The sequence below is a fragment of the Halichoerus grypus genome, chromosome 10, assembly GCF_964656455.1.
Source record: "Halichoerus grypus chromosome 10, mHalGry1.hap1.1, whole genome shotgun sequence".
Classification (NCBI taxonomy): domain Eukaryota; kingdom Metazoa; phylum Chordata; class Mammalia; order Carnivora; family Phocidae; genus Halichoerus; species Halichoerus grypus.
The window spans coordinates 21084124-21104197 of NC_135721.1; the positions used below are offsets into that span (position 1 = coordinate 21084124).

Below are 20074 nucleotides of genomic sequence, written 5' to 3' on the forward strand. Positions count from 1 at the left end.
CAAGGGAAGGCTTTTCTCCTGCATCTGTCCCACCCTCTGGGACCCTGGCCTCCCTCCCTTACCGGTCACATCCTTCTCTCTATCCAGTGATACTCTGAACATTGTGGCATCAGATCACCGGCCTTTCACTACGAAGCAGAAAGCTATGGGCAAGGAGGACTTCACCAAGATCCCGCATGGAGTGAGTGGTGTGCAGGACCGCATGAGCGTCATCTGGGAGAGAGGAGTGGTATGTTCCAGGGACCCCTCCCTGCTCAAGTCCTAGCAAGTTTTCACTCTTTGGAGGGCTGCATCAATGGCTCCTTGTTTCACTCAAAAACAAAACCAAAAAGGTCTTCCCCACCCCAAACCCCCACCCCCATGCCCCCACAAACAAAAAGGTAGTATGGCCTATTACAGAAATTTGGAAAATACAGAAAAGTATTAGGGGGAAAAATCCCCATAATTCCATTCTGAGAAATTAAATGATTAATATTTTGATATATTTCTTTCTAGTTCTATGTATGTGCTACATGTTATTTTAATAACTGGGTTCATCTTTTTTTTTCATATAACAGTCTATCTTGAGTGTTTGCCTATATCAGTAAAAATTCTTTTAAAACATCTTTTTGATTAGCTAAATAACATTTCCTCCAATGGAAGTACCACATTTGTTCATCCTTCCCTGATGTTTGGAACTTTGAGCTGTTTCAAAATTTTGCACTTACAAATAATGCTGCAGAGAATTTCTTTGTTCATGAGTATATGTACTGTCAGCATTTCTAATTATTTCCTTAGGATAGATTTCTAGAAGCAGATTTCTGAGCCAAAGGATATGGACATTTTTAAGGCTCTTTATATATTTTGTCTAATTGCTTTTCAAAAAAGATAGGGACTAGGACTTCATTTGAATACCACCTGTTCTCCCCATGAAGAATAAGTATTTTTGGTCAAAGTATGAGCCTAAGGAGATCTGAAGTCCTCAAGACTAAGCCACCAGCTCAGGGGGGCACAGGAGTGGCTGAGGAATCCCCCTTGAAGGGAGTCCATGGTTCTCTCCCTGCTGGGTGAGGCAGGAAGATGTTTTTGAAGAGAACAGAATATATGTCCCTTTGTGGATGAAGGGAGGCTACCGACCCATCCGTAGTGAGCATATGAGAAGAGCTGGTTGTACAAACAGGAGGTAGATTTCCACTGGGTAGACAGCCTTTTGCAAAGGGCCCACTCACCATTGTTGCTGGATGAAGGAGTAAGGAGTGAGCAAGGGCTGGGGACCAAGCCAACCAGGTTGGCTTGTTAGACATGGTGCCCACGTCATTGTCCTTCTAGGCACCACTGACCTGACCAACTAAAAGGCCACAGGCCCGAGGCAAGGGTGACCAGGGGTTTGAGGCACACGCAGGGTTTGGTTGACTTGACACTCCTGCAATGTTTCAGGTTGGAGGAAAGATGGATGAGAACCGTTTTGTGGCCGTGACCAGCTCCAATGCAGCAAAGATTCTCAACCTGTATCCCCGCAAAGGCCGCATCATCCCTGGAGCCGATGCCGACGTGGTGGTGTGGGATCCAGAAGCCACCAAGTAAAGCCTGCTGCTGGCTTCCAGGATGAGAGGGACATGGGGTTTTAAGGAACTTATATTACAAAACTCCACAAGCTTATTGTCTTTGCCCTGCGTTTAGCATAGCGAAGTCTGACCCTGAGGACCTGCCATGGTCTGGGCACTAGGAATGCAGCAATGAACAAGACAGTCTTTTTTTTGAGAGAGAGAGAGAGAGAGCAAGTGGGGAGGGGCAGAGGGAGAAGGAGAGAGAGAATCCTAAGTAGGCTCCACATGCAGTGCAGAGCCCGACACAGGGCTCGATCTCACAACCCTGAGATCATGCCTGAGCCGAAATCAAGAGTCAGATGCTTAACCAACCCTGAACCCGCTACAGTGCATCTCCATGCGCACAGCTCTTTACAGTATTTCAAAGCGGCTTCACATCAGTGAGTGCATTTGATTTCCATGCAGCCCCAAGAAACACTCATGCTGGAGTTTTCATTTCCGTTTTCCTATTGAAGAAGCTAAGACCAGAGAGTAGAGGGCTCCCCACATCACACAGCTAAGAAGCAGTTGAACCGGCCGGATACCCTGACACTCCAGGCTCTCCCACCCGCCCCCTGCTTCCCTCCTAGAGGGTGTTGGGAACTCCTGAGTGCACAGCGCTCGACAGCCGCAACATTAATGGCCACCAGCTGAGTGAATATATGGAGTGTCTCAGTAGTCACCATGCCACAGGATGCAGAACATGGTTTTTACTCAGAGATTTGGGCAGGGGAGATGGAAACCGTTTTTTCATATTAAATTTCATTCAATCACTCAACAGATTTTTAAGTGCCACTCTTCCCAGGCACTTTTCCAGGTGCACAAGCTAGAAGTGACTAGATAGGCAAACATTGAATGGAATTTTGAAAATACAAAGTTGAATTGAAAAGAAAGCCAGGACTGTGTACCACCACCCGCCCTGATGCCAGGATACCCACGCTGTCTTCTCCGTAGGAGCATTCAAGAAGCTGTGTTCTGCATCCTGATGCCTGGGGCTGGTCCCTGCTGCTGTAGAGGTGTGGCTGTCATTGATCGCTAGTGGCAGAAAAACCCCTAGAGTTTGGGGGCACTTGGCTGGCGCAGTTGGTTAAACGTCGGACTTGGTTTCGGCTCAGGTCGTGATCTCAGGGTCGTGAGTCTGAGTCCCGCATCGGGCTCCATGCTCAGCACGGAGTCTGCTTGAGATTCTCTCTCCCTCTCCCTCTGCCCCTCTGCTCATCCTCTCTCTTTCTCTCTCAAAAATAAATAAATCTAAAAAAAAAAAAAAAGCCCCCCCGCCCACACACACACACAAACAACACTAGAGTTTAGCCCAGTTGATTAATTTCCTGGGGCTGCCCTAACCCTACCTCAGACTGGGGGAGTTTACACACCAGAAATTTATTTTCTCACAGTTCTGGAGGCTAGAAGTCCAAGATCAAGGTGTCTACAGGGTTCAGGAGGGTTGGTTTCATCTGAGGCCTCTCCCCTTGGGTTGTAAATGGCTGTCTTTCCCCTCTGTCTTCATATGGTCTTACCTTTATGAGTGTCCATGTCTGGTGTCTGAATTTCCTCTTCTTATAAAGACATCAGTCAGATTGGATTAGGGTCCACCCATATGACCTCATTTTACTTTAATTAGCTCTTTAAAAGCCCTATCTCTAAATGTAGGCACATTCAGAGACTGGGGATGAGGACTTCAGTGTATAATTTTGGGGGGTAATACAATTCAACCTGCAACAACCAGCTTTGGGGGATCATTCCTTCCCACTGAGCATCCCCCCATCCCACTGAGCATCCCCCCTTCCTACTGAGCATCACCCTTTCCAACTGAGCATCACCCCTTCCCACTGAGCATCCCCCTTCCTACTGAGCATTCCCCCTTCCTACTGAGCATCACCCTTTCCAACTGAGCATCACCCCTTCCCACTGAGCATCACCCCATTCCACTGAGCATCTCCCCATCCCACTGAGCATCTCCCCTTCCTACTGAACATCTCCTCATCCCACTGAACATCACCCCTTCCCACTGAGCATTTCCCCTTCCCACTGAGCATCCTCCCTTCCCACTTTGAGCATCACCCCATTCTACTGAGCATCACCCCATCCCACTGAGCATCCCCCCATTCCACTGAGCTGAGACATCTTTACCTCTTCTCAGAGCTTTCTATCCCACCACTGCTTCTCCCGCAGGACCATTTCATCCAGCACCCAGGTGCAGGGAGGAGACTTCAACCTGTACGAGAACATGCGCTGCCATGGTGTCCCGCTGGTCACCATCAGCCGGGGGCGAGTCGTGTACGAGAATGGTGTCTTCATGTGTGCTGAGGGCACTGGCAAGTTCTACCCCCTGAGGTCCTTCCCGGACACTGTCTACAAGAAGCTAGTCCAGAGAGAAAAGGTAAGATGAGGGATGGAGAAGAAGGGTATGGGAAGAGGTTGAGGCCCCCTGTTGGGGATTCTATAATGACTGTATTAAATCTCAAAGATGGTCTCACTCTCTTCTCCCACTGAATCCTATTGCCTGGAATGGTCACTTTAGGAACAATTGAAAGAGCAGAAAGGGGTACCTATAACAAAGTAAAACGTAGTGGGAACAGTCGCTAATTCCCCTGGAGCTAAGGGAATACTAAAGGCTGCTCACAGATGTCCCCAACATCTAGTCTCTGGGAGGATTCTTGCCCATCCTCCAGTGGAATTCCTGGCTTGGCCTGGGTTACCATATTTGCCCTGGAGTTGCTCTTTCCCTGAACCCTCCCCCTCCCTTGTGACTGTAGTAAGGTGGGTGGGATTTGCCAGGTTTGGACCCCCCCTCCCCCAGCACTGCTAATGGTCAGGCCAGGTCTGGAACAGTTCATATCTCAGGGGTCCCACCCAGTCCTTGGATTCCATAAGCACCCTGTTCACTAAAGTTTTGGGCTTCTCCTCATCCCCAGGGGTTCTGTCCTCCGAGTAGACACAGTTACCCAAAGGAAGACTGGCTGTACCTTCATTGCTTGGGGATTGATTGTCCAGCCTTATCTTTGAGAGCTGGCCTGGAGAATCTGGCCCAAGTTCTTGCTGACATCGCCAGGTGCTGGGGACTGCAGGCCTGGCCTCTGGGCAGAGGTCGCAAATCATCAGGAGAGAACAGCTCTGACACCCTGAGAGCTGAAAGCATCATACTGTTTCCTCTCCCCTTCCTGTGGCCTAAGGCAGCATTAGTGTGGCTTCCGAAGGCTTCTGTCTAGATAGGGCGAGCATTCTTCTAGCACGACCGAGGGCCCAGTAGCTCTCCTGCCTAGGCTCTGGGATGCCGTGGTTGGAATCATGGCACACTTAAGAGATGTTGATCTTTTTTTTTTTTTTTTTTTTTTTTAATTTCCTCACCCAGCTTCCCCGGTGTTCTGTTCTTCTGTTCCTTTTGCCCAGTACATCCCAGTCCTCTGTACACAGCAGGTGCTCACTGTGTGTTCTGAAGAAAGTTCAGTGCAGATTTCTGGTAAACTGCTCAGCTCAGCCTTGTCTGTCAGCCGCTTGTCTGTGCAGGGGTGAGGCCCAGTAAAATGGTCTGTGTGTTTTTCAGCCAGAGGCCCTAAGTAGCAGCTGGTAGGGGTGCCTTTCCTGGACCCTTCCAGGTGACCTCCCTGCCCCCACCCCACCCCCCATATTGTGGTCACTGTCCCAGGCCAGCATCAGCTTCCTACTCCCAGGCCCCGTGCTCTCCACTCATCATCAGCTCTGGCTTCCAACAGGGACCAGAGATATAAAGGACCCTGACTGAAAATAGACTCAGCTGCCATATGACTGAGCTCTAGAAGTCTGCTCAATAGTATCTCAGGAATAGGGCTTTTAAGAGCTGCCTGGGGCTTGGCACACTTGCCATAAAATGATCATATGACCTCTCATCTTCAGCCAGACTTTCTTAGTCTCTTGGTTCTCTAGTCCTTTATGCCAAAGCCAAGCTTCTTTATTCGGTGCCTCAGGCCTCCCCTCCTTGTTCCCCTTCTCATTCCTTCCTGGAACCACCCAAAGGCTTTCAGGAGCAGCTGCTTCAGCCTGTGCCCTCCCAGCTGTTCTCTGAACACCCACTACTCTGGCTGGCCTGTGAAGCCCCAGCCCCGGAAGGAAGGTTCCACCGGGTGGGATGGGAGGCAAGTAGGCCTTCCTGCACTTTTTGGGGCCCTCACCAAGACTTCGTTCCACCCGAGTGTGGTCCTCAATAGAGCCCCTCTGTACAAGTGCATTCACAAAAACTACAGCTTTCTTTCACAAACTATGGTCCAGGCCTCCTGGGCTGGGAGGGGTGTGTGTGACGGGACAAGGGAAACGCCAGAGCAGGATAGTGCCAGTTTCCATTCCCCATCTTTGATTATCAGATAGAAGTTTTTTTTAAGTATTAGTTATTTAAGTCATCTCTACACCCCACGTGGGGCTCAAACTCCCATCCCCAAGATCAAGAGTCACATGCTCCTCTGACTGAGCCAGCCAGACGCCCCTGATTTCCAGATAGAATTTTAAGTGATCGGGCAAACTGGGAGTTCCGGGTTCCCAAAGGCACGGGAGGCAAACGTGAGCGTGTCTGTGACCGCTGAGTTCCTCTTGATTCGCTGGCTTGCGGGGCCTTCAAGGTTCCACCATTGCCTGGTTCCTTCCCAGTCTCGATGAAGTAAGGGTGTGTAAGACTGATATTTGAGAAGTAAGCATCTAGAGTGTCAGAGTAAATAGGGCATATGAACACCAGAAGATCAATCCTGCTGGCTTTTTCCATGTGTGAGGGCCCAGAGCTCTCAGGATGACGATTGATCCTTCTCTGCCGAAGGCCAACAAAGGAAGAAATCCAAAGCCAGATCTGCTGTGGGGGAGCAGACTTGGGTTACATGAAAACAAAACAAAACAAAACCATGACTTCAGTTATCACAGTGTTCAATCCAAAAGCAAGCTCAGGGTCTGTCGGGAGGTGAATAGTCCCATCTCCAGTGTGCTCCTCGGATGTGGACGGTGGCAGAGGCCTCAGCCAGCCTCTGGAAGGCGTACCGACAAGAGCCCGAAGAGGGAGGCATTCATACACCAGAATGTCTGACAAAGGGTGGCTGTCATTTTAAAAAGGAAACTGGAAAATAACATGTGTCGGTTAGGATGTGGAGAAACTGGGACCCTTATTCATTGCTGGCGGGAATGCGAAATGGTGCAGCCACTTTGGAAGACAGTTTGGCAGTTCCCCAAAAGTTAGATATTAGAGTTACCAAATGAGCTCTACTCTTGGGTATAGCCTCAAGGGAAATCAAAATATATATCTACACAAAAGCTTTACGTAATGTTCATAGCAGCATTATTTGTAGAGGCCAAGAAGTGGATACAACTCAAATGTCCATCAGCTGTTGAATGGATAAACAGAATGAGGTATATCCATAGGGTAGAATATTATTGAGCCAGAAAAGGAAATGGAGTGCTGATAGATACTACACACCACATACGTGAGCCTCAAAAACCTGACGCTAAGTGAAAGAATCTAGTCACAAAAGACCACATATTTTATGATCCCATTTATAGGAAATGTCCAGAAGAAGGAAATCCGTAGACAGAAAATCCATCAGTGGTTACTCAGGGCTGGGTGCTGGGGAATGGGTGTGGGATTGCTTTTGGGGTGATGAAAATGTTTGGGAATGAGAAGGTTGTGGGAGTGGCCCAATGTTGTGAATATACACACCTCTGAAACATCACTGAATTGTATACTTCATTAATTTTTTTTTTTTTTTTTTTTTGAGGAAGAGAGAGAGAGAGTGCGAGTGACGGGGGGTGCCAGAGGGAGAGGGAGAGAATCTTAAGCAGACTCGATGCTGAGCACAGAGCCCGACATGGGGCTTGATCTCACGACCCCGAGATCATGACCTGAGCAGAAATCGAGTCGGACACTTAACTGACTAAGCCACCCAGGGACCCCTGAATTATATACTTTAAAATGGCAAGTTTCGTGGTACATAAATTATATTGCAATTTGAAAAAAAAAAAAAAAGAATATCTGATGACAGTTCTGTGGTCTTTCCAAAAAAAGATATTTTAGTCAGGAAATAGGGTCAACAGGGGTCAGAGAAAGTACTGTAAGCCCCTCTAAAAGGCAGCCTCATAAACGCATGAGATGGATACCAGTTCACAACGTGTGGGCTCCTCAGGCCAGCCGAGGTGGAGGAGCACCAGCTTCCAGGACTGATGGAAATTCAACCCAGGGTCTCTGTATCTGAAGCATTTATTACAATGACAATGTAAGGTTCCCAAGCAAAGGCTTGTTCTATTGCCTGTTGTCACAGCCTTTCTGTAAAAGAATGCACGTATGCAGAAAAAGGAAACTAACAAAAAAATCTCATTTTCCAAAAATGATGAATGATCGGCCCCTAAAGAGCATGGGCCTCGGGGAAGAAAGCATCTCGGTGGAGGGTTCGGTGTGCAGCCAGTAGTGAGGGGGCTGCCAGCAGCCGGGGTGTGGCCTGCCAGGGTCACCCGCTCAGGATTCAGCCAGCCCGTGCTTCTACGAACCCCACCCCCCCCGCCTGGGACCCCGGCCTCCAAAGCCGGGATGGCAGAGTGCAGCCCCGTAAAGGCCGAAACAGTTCAGACCAGGCTTGACGTTCTGAGGGTTGAGCTAAACTATGGCTCTGTTGTGGGAGAATATAAAGGAATATGTATGTAGGCGGAAGCTCCTTCAAGAAATTCCCCGTATGTATTGTTTCAACAAGATTTTCAGTAAGCAGCAAGCAGCAAGGAGGTTGAGGTTCTGTCCCTGACGAGTGCCTGGGGTGTAGATCATCTACACTGCTGCTTCAGACCCTGTGTGCCCACTCCAACTCACTCTGTCCTCCTCACGGTAGCACCTTCTAACGTGAACAAGCACACGTAAGTGACCTCTGCCATAATTAGCGCTGCTGGTCCTTTATGTCACTTGCCACGTGCCAGAGCTGTTCTGAGAGCTTTATGTATATTAATCCATTTGATCTCGTAACAATTCTATATGTAATACTAATAGGTACTATCTTCATCCTAATTTGACAAATAAGGAAACAGACACAGAGAGATTAGATAACTTGCATAAGGTCGCAGAGCTGGGATTGGAACCCATACTGGATGCAGAACATAGGCTCTTAACTTTACTGCCTTTGTGAGTACAAAACTCATTAGTATTGCCACGGGGGTCGGGGGGATTCTCATCTCCAAATCAGCTCTATTTTGCTTCTGTCCCCATAGAGTTGTCAGGTCACAGTAAAAGGCATGGCCTCTTGGGAGCCTGGCAAGAGAGGGGATAGCATTGCTCCAGGTGAGGGGAATACCCCAGAAATCTGCCCGCTACCTTGGAAAGGATTCTACCAATATTGAGGGGGAGCCCACAGGGGCCCCCGTATGCAAGCGTGCGTGCCTGTGCTCACACACACTGTTTAGGAGGTAAGAGAATCCTCCACTCCCTGAGCTCCAGATGTAAGGAACTTTTGTCGCATCCAGTCATTTGGGTCCTGAGCAGAGTGGCGGCATCCAACCTCCTGTCAGCCGTGGAGGAGGCTCTGGTGGCGATGGTGTCTGGGCTCTGACAGTGTCCTCTTTTCCCGTTTTCTCCTTCTCCGTCCTTCACTAGACCTTAAAGGTTAGGGGAGTGGACCGTACGCCCTACCTGGGGGATGTAGCCATCGTTGTGCATCCTGGGAAAAAGGAGATGGGCACGCCACTCGCAGACACCCCCACCCGGCCCGTTACCCGACACGGGGGCATGAGGGACCTTCATGAGTCCAGCTTCAGCCTCTCTGGTAAGAGCAGGGGCCACTCCGCCCGGGACCTGCGTCTCTCCCGCAGTGGGGTAGCAGGAGCTGAGGGACTTCCGCAGCGTTTCCTCTCCATCTTCTCCCCTGCCCCGGCCCCCGCATGTCTAGAGATGAGTGCCGGGTCCCACAGTAGAGACACAGCAACATTAGGAGGGGCGGGAGGGCTCTCCAGGTCACGGGGCACCAGCCACTCCAAGAGGCCACAGCTTGTCTGGTGCTCCTCTCCCCATGGCTTCTAAGTCCAGATACTTTTTTTTTTCCCCTTGAAACATCTTGAGGGCTCTGCACACAGTGGGTGCCCTGGGGATGATCAGAGCTCAGAAGGGTTAACCCTCTGTGCTACGTGGGACTGGACCCCCACTGCGGTCTCTCCGTCCCCATCCCTGCTCCTCACCAGCCTCTGAAAGAGGTGTTTCCCTTATTCCCTTTCCTCTCTCACCCCAGCCCCATGTTTGCCCCTCCAGCACCTTCTTTTTTGCCAACAATTGTAATGCATGTGATATCATAGATGATACATGGGGTGTGTCTGTGCTCTGGGACTTTATTTATCCCAGGCACTCTGCAGTAGTGAAAGGTGGGGGTCATTGCCACAAAAACGGTAGCCCTCCCGGAGAACGAGCAAGGCTATATAAGGTGGCCTGGTCCTGCAGGCAGCTCTGACGGATGCTGGGACCCCCGCTTGAAGAGGGCAGGGCCAAGTCTCCCTGAACTCGCTGAGTGGCCTTCGGAACCAGACCAGGTGGAGGCCTGGCATCGCTCTGCAAGGGCCACACTGGGGCCTGAACAGTGAAAGGAGCAAGATCCAGATCCTTCCACACAGGGCGTGGCATTTACTGGTACATACAAGCTGTCCTAATACGAGAGGCCGAGGAGTACCAAGGGAGCAGGGCTGCCCCCCGAGCTTCCTCTGTGCCCCACTATGTGCTGGGGGCAGCTCAGGTCAAAGGACACATGCTTCCTGTTTTGAGGACCTTGCGGTTGGGGTGGGGGTCCTCTCCATCCTCAGAGCCAGTCTCATTGCCATGATAACTGTTCCCCCATCCTGAGGGCCACAGTGACAAGACACGGGTGCTGGGAGTCACAGGAATCCGTGGTGTGGAGTGCATTCCACCCTTCAGGCGTCAGCCACCCCCGGAGAAGCCTCAAGGCGCTCAGAGCTGTGGGTGCACCGGCCGTTGGCTTCTGCCACATCTCAGGGCACGACGTCTCTCAGACTCAGCAAATATCAGGCGTCCTCCCACCTTCCTTCCACCCAGCCTTGTCTGTTCTGGATGGGCTGGACTGAAGAATGTCCCACTCACTCCCTGGGACACCAAGCCTCTTTTTTCTAAGTCTTGGGATTTCAAGACGCTGGGCCCTTGGGGTGTGGTTCTTTGGTTTTCCAGAACAATGCAGTGCCCAGCCTTCTCCCTGTTGTACTCACCGGGGCGTGTGTACAAAGGTCCACATGCTGACGGGCTGATTCGTGGTCTGTGTGCACCACAAAAGCCCACATTCCCAGGCTTGGGAGCGAAGGTGGCAGAGGCCCTGAATCAGAAAGACCCGGGTTCAAATCCAGGCGCTACCACTTACACACACTGTAACCCTGGGCGAGCCACTTAACTTCCCTGAGCCTCGGTGTGCTCATCTGGAAAATGGGCTGGAGCTGTGAGGCTTCGGTTAGAGCATACCCACAGAGGGCTTACCAGCCTCCCCCGCTAGATGGTGGCTGTGCGTTTATAACCCGGGCGAGAGCCGCCGAGCTCACCCTCTGCTTCCTTCCCTGCAGGTTCTCAAATCGACGACCACGTTCCAAAGCGAGCTTCGGCTCGGATCCTCGCTCCCCCCGGAGGCAGGTCAAGCGGCATTTGGTAAAGGCACTGACCAGCCCCCCAAGTGAGGACGCACCGCTGCCACCAGCCCGCACACCCTCCGGCCACGGCTGCAGGGGGTGGGAGAGGCTGGGCCGGGCGGCACACCACCTGAGGGGGCCACGGGACCCGGGGAGCCCTCCCCATGTCTGACCCGTGATTCACTGTGCTTCGAGCCAACCCTAACAGGCACTTTGAGATGTGTTCCTCCCGCTGCAGTCCTTTCCTGCCTTGGCCCCGGCAGGCTTTTTCGGGGGCCCAGGAAAGCCACACTATGCACCGAGCCCACTGCATAGAGCCCAGCCCAGCCCCTCCTCTCACCCCCCCTCCACGTGCTGGCCTTTAGTGCCCTGCCCCCTGGCCGACCCACCAGCTGTCCGGAGCACTTTAGCAGGTGGGTGTTGGAGGAAAAGGACCCCCTCCCCCGCAGGAGGCCCTGTGGTCACTTTTCCCAAGTCAGACAGCTGTTGGCTCCCCAGCCATGCCCAGGGTGTCCCGTTCCTCCTGACTCAACGCTGGCTCCCGTGTGCGTGTGGTGGGGACACTCTCACCCTTTGCCAGCTTCTTCCTCCTCCCACCCCAGCCTCTGGGAGTCACAGGCCCCGAGGGGCTCGCTGGGCGGGGCACGGGGCTGGTGCCAGGCGCGTGTACATGATTTTGTTTTGCACGTTTGGTTTGCGCAGTGGTTTGGTTTGACTTGTTTGTGCATCCTGTGAAGAATAACGGTGCTTCGTGTCACTAGCATAGCATAGAAACAGGAGTAGATGTGGACCTTAAGAGACGCTGCACTCGACGCCGACCAGACAGCCTAGGGCACAGACGAGGAGCGGGGCGAGGTGCCGGGCTCACGGGCCCTTCTTCTCCCCACCCAGAGTCTTCCAGGCTGCCGCGGCCCTGTCCCACACCCTCCTCCCGCCCCCCCACCAATCCTGGGGTAGTTGTCTACATTCTGGGTGGGGGGCCCAGTATGCCAGCCCTGGGGACCTCCGGGAAGCAGAGTCGCCCCTCCCAGCACTAACACCCCCAAACACCCAGCTTCCTGTAAACTCCCCCCACTGGACAGAGGCCCAGCCACTCCTCCCGTGTGATTGGCAAGAGGCCTCACGCCTGCTGAGAGAGCGGGAGCAGGACTCGGGAGTGAGCAGGCTAGAGGCCGGGGAAGGAGGCCAGGCCACCAGCACCAGGCCGGAGAACCCACCTTGCCGCACAGGTGCTGTGGCCTCCTGGGGTCAACACCTCCCCTTTCCCTGCTCGTGGCCTCCGTCTCCTCCCACGTCCAGTTGGGCTCTCCCTGCCTCGGATGCCCCGGGAGGTTTCCAAGGAAACGCTAGAGGCTGGGTGATCATCCACCCTGAGTGAGCCGGGAGGCATCCCAGCTGCCTGCCCTTCTTAAGCCTTGCCCTCCGGGCAGGGAAGTGATTTCATGTTGCACATTCGCTTTGCGCACCCCGCGCTTGCCCTGGGGCTCTTGGGCTGGTGGTCCTACCCTGCACATTTCTTCAGTGCTTTACATGCTTTCAAAGCACTTCCATATACGAGCTCTCGATTGCTCCGCCCGACTGCAGAGCATATGTTATTCTCCCCATTTCACAGATGAGGCCCAGAAAGTTTAGGCCTTCTGACCCCACGAGTGTCCATGACGACCCTTAAGAGCTTGGCTCGTCTACCCTAGCTGTGGAAAGGAAGAGTGGGGGGACGTCTCTTGTAGATCCCACCTGAGAATTGAACCATCCAGAAGACTTACTCCCGTGGTAGGCATTCTGCTTTGTTTTGCACAGGTAGATAGATCTTTCTCATAAACCAGCTAACGCCTATTCACTCTCTGAGCCAGCACTAGTTAAATGTTGGGGGGCTTGCCCTATGACTTGAGTTGCCTCCACATCCTCCCTTCTTGCTCATCTTCCTCACTTAGGAACTGAAAGGACAGAGACGGTACCCCAGGGAGCAGAGGCAACAAAGGCACTCATGGGGGGTGGCAGCCACGGGGACAGTAGGTAGAGATCTGGGCCTAGGAGACCATGACACGGACCCCTCGGTACAACGCACATCATCCTGTTTATCCCAGCCCGTTGCTGGGTCGTGGGCCTTGGGCAGATGCCAAAGAGCCGAGCAGTGGTGGCAGCCGGAGGGCACAGCATCCCTGCTTGGGCTAAGAAAGCTTTACCTTCTCTGAGTGCCTCCGCCCGAGAGATGCATGGTCCATGGGATGGCTCTGGGAGACCACATCTTGGAGTGGTCCACAGTAGGCCTTCCACTTCATCTTACCCCCCCTCCACACACACATACCCCCCGATCCTTTCACAGACCCCGCCCTTGCCCAGGAGCTTCTAGATGAAAATCAGAAGGAGGTTCAAGGGACCAAAGGAACGGTCAGCCCCACCCCCCCCCACCCCCCCACCCCCCCACTCCTTGCCCCTGTGCAGAGCTCCAGCCAGCTCCATCAGCAGCCCCACTGCTCCTGGTTGGAATGACAAGGGTCTCTGGTTGCCCTGAATGCAGCTCTCAAACTGGTCTTGTACTTGCTGAATAAATACTGTTGTTCTTGCCTTAGCTGCTCTCTAGGTTTGTGGGATTAAGTGACCAGAAAATTGTGCTACCGTGTGTGCGTGTGCGTGTGTGTAGTGCTAGGAGTCCACAGTAGGTCTGTCAAGCCAATGCCGTGATGAGGGCTTTTCCAATACTGACCCAGAAACCACAGAAGCACGCGAAAACCCCAACCCCTCCAGCTGCCCCGGGCGGCAGGCACAGCCTGGGGTCGGGATGGAGCCTCCAGCACCCAAGTGACTTCTCACTCCTCTGTAAACGTCATGGTGCTAAGATTGTGTCAACCCCAAGACGACACATGGTCCTGTGCTCTGGCCACCTGTTTGAGGCAAAGACAAAACAGCCCGACACATTGTGTTCTGGTGCAGGTTTGTATTAAATTGTAGCTACTTCTCACTTGGTCTCCGTTGTGTTTCTTCCAAAGAAGAGAGAGTTCGGCAGGGGACCTCCTCCCCAGTGGCAGGGGCAGACCTCAGTTGCTAAGAAAACTCAGCTTTGGTTCTTCACTCGTATTGGGTGTCAGGTAGCCTCTCACCGGGAGGCCTGTGCAGAGTCTGCAGGGAAAAACAGCTGAGAGGTGAGAGCCTCAGTGCCCAGTCCTCCTGGTGGGAACAAAACCAAGGCTTTTGGTGCCAGATTCCCAGAACAAGGTTGCTGAGTTAACCGAAACAGGGATAACTGGGGGAAAGCATTACATACAAAAGGCGGGGAAACTAGGCTTTCCCCACTTACCCGTTGTTGCCTATTCTTGGCTACCATTTTGGAAACCCATAGCCCCCTCTTCACACAGTGGAACTCTTGGCCGATGGAGCTGTGGCCTCATAAGATCACAGGACAGAGGGCTGTCCCAAGGCCAGTGTGTCTTTGAAGGACCTCCAGGCTACTCTCTGGTTCTCCAGAACCGCCCCGCCTTTGGATTGGTCTACTGTACCCTCCAACCCCTTCCACCTGCACCAAGACTCCTCTGCCTTCTCTCTAGATCTCAGCCAGCTGTTGGAAGGGATTACTGGATCAAACTCCCACACTGAAGAGTGAAACTGTTGCTTCCATTACTATAGGGTCACTTGTACTTATTTCTTAGCCCCTGAAGATAAAACCCTAATGAGGGAATTTTAGGCAGTGTACGAAATCGTTGGTGGCAAGGGAATTTTCCCAGCTTTCACCAAATAAACAACTCTGCAAATAAGACCACGACCAAAAGTAATACCCCAGGTGCTGCATTTGGGGCAAAGTAGTTGGCTATTATGAAATGAGCCGTATGTACTAGCTCCAGTGGGGTTTCTGAGCCAGTATTACCTGGCTTGTGAAGGATGCCGAGTCCCTGGGATGGAACTGGGCCAAAGTGTCTGTGTTAGCCTGATTTCCCATAACGTGAGAACACACCAGAATTTGATTAACTGCCAAAAATACATGGCTTCAAGCGTTTGGATGAAAAATAATGTGGCCATGTTTGCCAGGCCATGTGTACCGTATGGGGTGATTGATAGAGAAAAAAAATAAGACACCCAGAAAGACACAGCAGGCCTTTGTGTGCATGTAGTTGAGGGAAAATAAAAAACCACAGACTTTAAAATAAGGCAGTCTACTAAGATCATTTATAGGATTATCTGCATTCAGGGAAACCTCACCAGCCACGGGCTGGGCAACTTTCACCCTCAGTCTCTTTACTCAGAATTACAGGAGGACTTCTTTTTTTTTTAGTTTTTATTTATTTATTTGAAAGAGAGAGCAAGAGAGCGAAGCACAAGCAGGGGGAGTGGTAGAGGGAGATGGAGAAGCAGGCTCCCTGCTGAGCAGGGATCCTGATGTGGGGCTCGATCCCAGGACCCTGGGATCAGGACCTGAGCCAAAGGCAGACGCTTAACTGACTGAGCCACCCAGGTGCCCCCAGGAGGACTTTTTTACAAAAGTATAACCCAACACTAAGAATTGCCTTGTAGTTGGTGGAGATGGGAGAGTCTCATAACACCCCAGGTCTAAAGAAGAAACCTCGTGATACACAGGGAGGGGAGACCTTATAGTGCTAGGTTAATAAAATATTATTTGACAGTGTTGTTGATAACATATTTGAAAGGGTTTTAGTGCTTTCCCACTAAAACGAAAGGATCTAACATTCTGTTGAGACTTGATACCATCTTAAAATGGAAGCAGACTTCTTCATTTCTTTCCCTGGTATATTTATGAACCACACATTTATACCTGCAGGGATCTTGTCCTGGTTGTCCCAGGATAGTTCTGGGTTAAGTCTATTACTCCAGAATAATTATGAATCGTGCCCCCTTTCATATATGTCGTGCTTTGGGCAGTAAATCCTATAGCCACCTCATGCATGCCTATTTATTCGTCAGGCCATTCATATGCCTGTCCAGGAGTTAAAGAGTTATCCACCACTGAAAGATGAGGGGCAGGGCATCGCGGGAGGTGGGGAAAATGGGTCCTTCTGCAGGGAGTGGGGACAAGGGTGTCCTGTGACAAGCCCTGAGTCTTCACAGCTCCAGGAGGTTTCATGAGGTCTCAATGGCTGTGGATACAGCGGAGCGGTGAAGGTCAAGGGCACTTCCCTAAGCTTTTCAGTTTAGCTTATAAATTTACTGTTCCATTAAAAATGGTCAGTCTAGGGGCGCCTGGGTGGCTCAGTCGTTAAGTGTCTGTCCTCGGCTCAGGTCATGGTCCCAGGGTCCTGGGATCGAGCCCCACATAGGGCTCCCTGCTCCGTGGGAAGCCTGCTTCTCCCTCTCCCACTCCCCCTGCTTGTGTTCCCTCTCTCGCTGTGTCTCTCTCTGTCAAATAAATAAACAAAATCTTTAAAAAAAAAAATGGTCAGTCTATCAACTTTTATCATTTACTTTTAAGGGGACTTTGATCCCATTGATCCACTTAATTGGACACTTTACAACATTTACAACATTTCTAACTACATTTGAAATTCTACTTCCTTTTTAAGAATCTTTCCTAAGTGCTAAATAATTACTGCTAGTCTAACCAATGAAATCCATAAATATAGTGAACTTAGAGGTTCATTAGCTATTTCGGTGCCAAACATAAACTTAGATTCCATCTCGAAGTTCTAAATCTTAAGGTACACATTTTAAATTAGTTATGGGGCGCTCACTCTACCAGGCCCTAATTTTTTTACAAGTACACAAAATACCTAACGTGCAGATTCTCTCAACACAAAATTGTTAATACTATGGTTTGGGTTTGTTAAAGTCTTTCTTTTCTCAATTCTATCCTTGTGCCAAGTCTAAGTTCCCACTGGGCTTTGGCTGGGAGTCCTGGCACCTAAGAGGATGTGAGGGAGGCCTGCTTCCTCGCTCCACTCAAGTGGTTCAGATTTCCAAAGTGATGTACCAGATTTTCACTTTACCACTACCCGGCCCATCTACACCAACCAAATAGTTATTAGCACAAGATTTACATGTAAGTTCCAGCCAAATGAATTCTGCTTCCTTTTACATTTTTTTGACTACATTAGATCCTTTGTATTTTAAGGTTTCTTTAAATTTTTTTTTTTTTAAAGATTTTATTTATTTATTTGAGAGAGAGAATGAGAGAGAGAGAGTACATGAGAGGGGAGAGGGTCAGAGGGAGAAGCAGACTCCCTGCTGAGCAGGGAGCCCGATGCGGGACTCGATCCTGGGACTCCAGGATCATGACCTGAGCCGAAGGCAGTCGCCCAACCAGCTGAGCCACCCAGGCGCCCCAAGGTTTCTTTAAATTTTAACTTAACAAATTCTGGCCTTGTAGAGCTTTCTTTTAAAAATAGGCTTTATTTTTTTTAGAACAGTTTTTGATTTACAGAAAAATTGAAAAGATAGTACAGAGTTCCTGCACACCCTCCACGCAGCTTTCCCTATTATTAACATTTTACATTCATGTGGCACTTTTGTTACAATTAATGAACCAATATTGATACATTCTCATTCACTAAAACCCATACTTTAGGGGCGCCTGGGTGGTTCAGTTGGCTAGGCGTCTGCCATCGGCTCGGGTCGTGGCCCCGGGGTCCTGGGATCCAAGCCCCATGGCCGCTCCTTGCTCAGCGGGGAGCCTGCTTCTCCCTCTGCCTCTACCTGCCATTCCCCCTGCTTGTGCTCTCTCTCTCTCTCTCTGTCACATACATAAATAAGTAAATCTTTTTTTAAAAATGCAACTTTCGTAGCAACTAAACACATATGGCATACTATGTATTGTACTAAATTTTGTAGGCATTTGCTAAATGATTCTCCTAGCTATGACTTCTTTTTTATTCCGTAACCGCTGCAAAGTCTTTAATTTGACTATGGGAGATCAAGAAGATCCTGGTGTCATAGAATGGCCCATGATTAACAAGAAATATTCACATGAAACACAGGCTCTTGAGGTTTTACCTGAACTCTTGACTCGTGTGTCAAAATGTAGACATCTACATACGCACAGATGCACGCATGCACACACACACTATTTTTATTTTCACTATATAACCCCAATTTCATGAAGTCTTTGGAAATACTTTTGCATAAATACAAGGTATCTATTACCTTAATGCTACTTGAATTCAAATTTCCAAAATCCCGTTAGAAATTCTAGGACACCAAGCAGATAAAGTTAATAAGCTAATGTTGGGGAAACATGTATTATTATTATTTTTTTTTTTTAGAAGTGGGGGGTCAGAGGGAGAGGAGAGAGAGAATCAAGCAGATTCCCCACTGAGCGGGGAGCCTGATGCAGGGCTTGAACTCATGACCTTTGAGATCATGACCTGGGCCAAAATCAGGAGTCAGATGCTTAACCGACTGAGCCACCCAGGCGCCCCAACATATATTATTCTTTTAATGCTACACAGGAAGTTAAGTTGAAACTTTTCTATGGATTTATATAATTTTGGATTATATGAGTTTTAGTGAATGAATTGATAAAAGACACATTCTTCCAGTTGTAGCACATTTCAGTCTCAATATCTTTCACTACTGTCAAACCCCGTGTCTTACATCATATTTACAAAAATGCTTTAGCTCTTTCATTTTAGAGCAGAAATTCAAATTCATGTTGAAATCAGTTATGCCATATCCAAAATCCCTCATTTCACATTGTCGATTATCACCTCGGGGGGGAAAGCAAAATTACATTTAAAAAAAACGAACTCATTGAATTTCCCAGCTGAAACATTATATAGTATGTTTTAAATACCTTTTGAATTTATGAGGCAGTTAATCCTGAATTCCCAAATTTGAAACAGTACTTTATTTTTATTTTATTTTTTTTTAAGATTTTATTTATTTGACAGAGAGAGGCACAGCGAGAGAGGGAACACAAGCAGGGGGAGTGGGAGAGGGAGAAACAGGCTTCCCGCAGAGCGGGGAGCCCGATGTGGGGCTCGATCCCAGGACCCTGGGATCATGACCCGAGCCGAAGGCAGACGCTTAACGACTGAGCCACCCAGGCGCCCCTGAAACAGTATTTTAAAACAGCTATAAGAGTTATAAATGATCCTCTTACCAATAAAAGGAGTGGAGGTCACTGGGTCAACTACCAACTTTCTATTAAAGTCTTTGCCTTGCGGCGCCTGGGTGGCTCAGTCGTTAAGCGTCTGCCTTCGGCTCAGGTCATGGTCCCAGGGTCCTGGGATCGAGCCCCGCATCGGGTTCCCTGCTCCTCTCCCACTCCCCCTGCTTGTGTTCCCTCTCTCGCTGTGTCTGTCAACTAAATAAATAAAAATCTAAAAAAAAAAAAAGAAAAGATTTCTGTCTCTCTGCAACTTGTGCCCCTTTCCCCTAGCTCTTCCCTCTGGGGGTACACAGAACAAACAACCATCTCATTCAACGCATCTTATCTCTAAGAGTTCTGGAAGCTTTATTTAAACACAGCTTGCCAGGCTTCACCAACCCCCCACCCCCACCCCCACCCCACAGTTTCTGACTCAGTAGGTCTGGTATGGGGCCTGAGAGTGTGCATTTCTAACAAGTTTTCAGGCGTGCTGAGAACCACTGCTAAGCAAACAGCTCCCCTTCCCTCGGCTGTCCTCCCAAGGCAGTTTCTACACTCCGCTTACCCTCATCTTAAAACGTGGCACCAAGCCTCAAGAATGGAGGTTACGATCCTCACAAGCCAAAGACTTCCAGCCTGGGGAGGAGCAAGGAACAGCCGAAAAGGCAAAGGGTGGTGGGAAAGTGAATCTCTAAGCAATGACCTCCTTTGGAGGGCAAGTGCCTTCAGTTCCTAGGCAGCCAGAGCAGCAGCTGTAAGCTGAAAATGCCAGGAAGCGATATCTTCACCTGCCCCTCTCCACTGCTAGCCTGGCCTCTTTCTACCCTGTCTCTGCCTTGTTTGGCTTTTACCGGCTCCCTAAAATCCTGAGTCAATGGGATGGCCC

The 20074-nt window shown here is 50.1% G+C and overlaps 1 protein-coding gene and 1 long non-coding RNA gene across 3 annotated transcripts in view; one reads left to right on the plus strand and one right to left on the minus strand.

The window, feature by feature from the left end:
* The window catches only part of DPYSL5 (dihydropyrimidinase like 5), a 91732-nt gene extending 77614 nt beyond the window's left edge, over window positions 1–14118 (plus strand). For both annotated transcript variants that reach the window (XM_036090182.2, XM_036090183.2), the window contains exons 9-13: window positions 88–229; window positions 1417–1559; window positions 3738–3945; window positions 9145–9313; window positions 11097–14118. In XM_036090182.2, the coding sequence (XP_035946075.1) occupies window positions 88–229; window positions 1417–1559; window positions 3738–3945; window positions 9145–9313; window positions 11097–11182 (748 nt within the window). In that variant the 3' untranslated portion in view covers window positions 11183–14118. The remainder of the gene's footprint in view (window positions 1–87; window positions 230–1416; window positions 1560–3737; window positions 3946–9144; window positions 9314–11096) is intronic.
* LOC118534396 (uncharacterized) lies at window positions 14075–19843 on the minus strand. Its single transcript, XR_004916652.2, has 2 exons — window positions 19754–19843; window positions 14075–14276 (listed from the first exon to the last, which is right to left on the minus strand). It is a non-coding gene; the product is annotated as an uncharacterized LOC118534396 (long non-coding RNA).
* Between the last annotated feature and the right edge of the window lie 231 nt (window positions 19844–20074).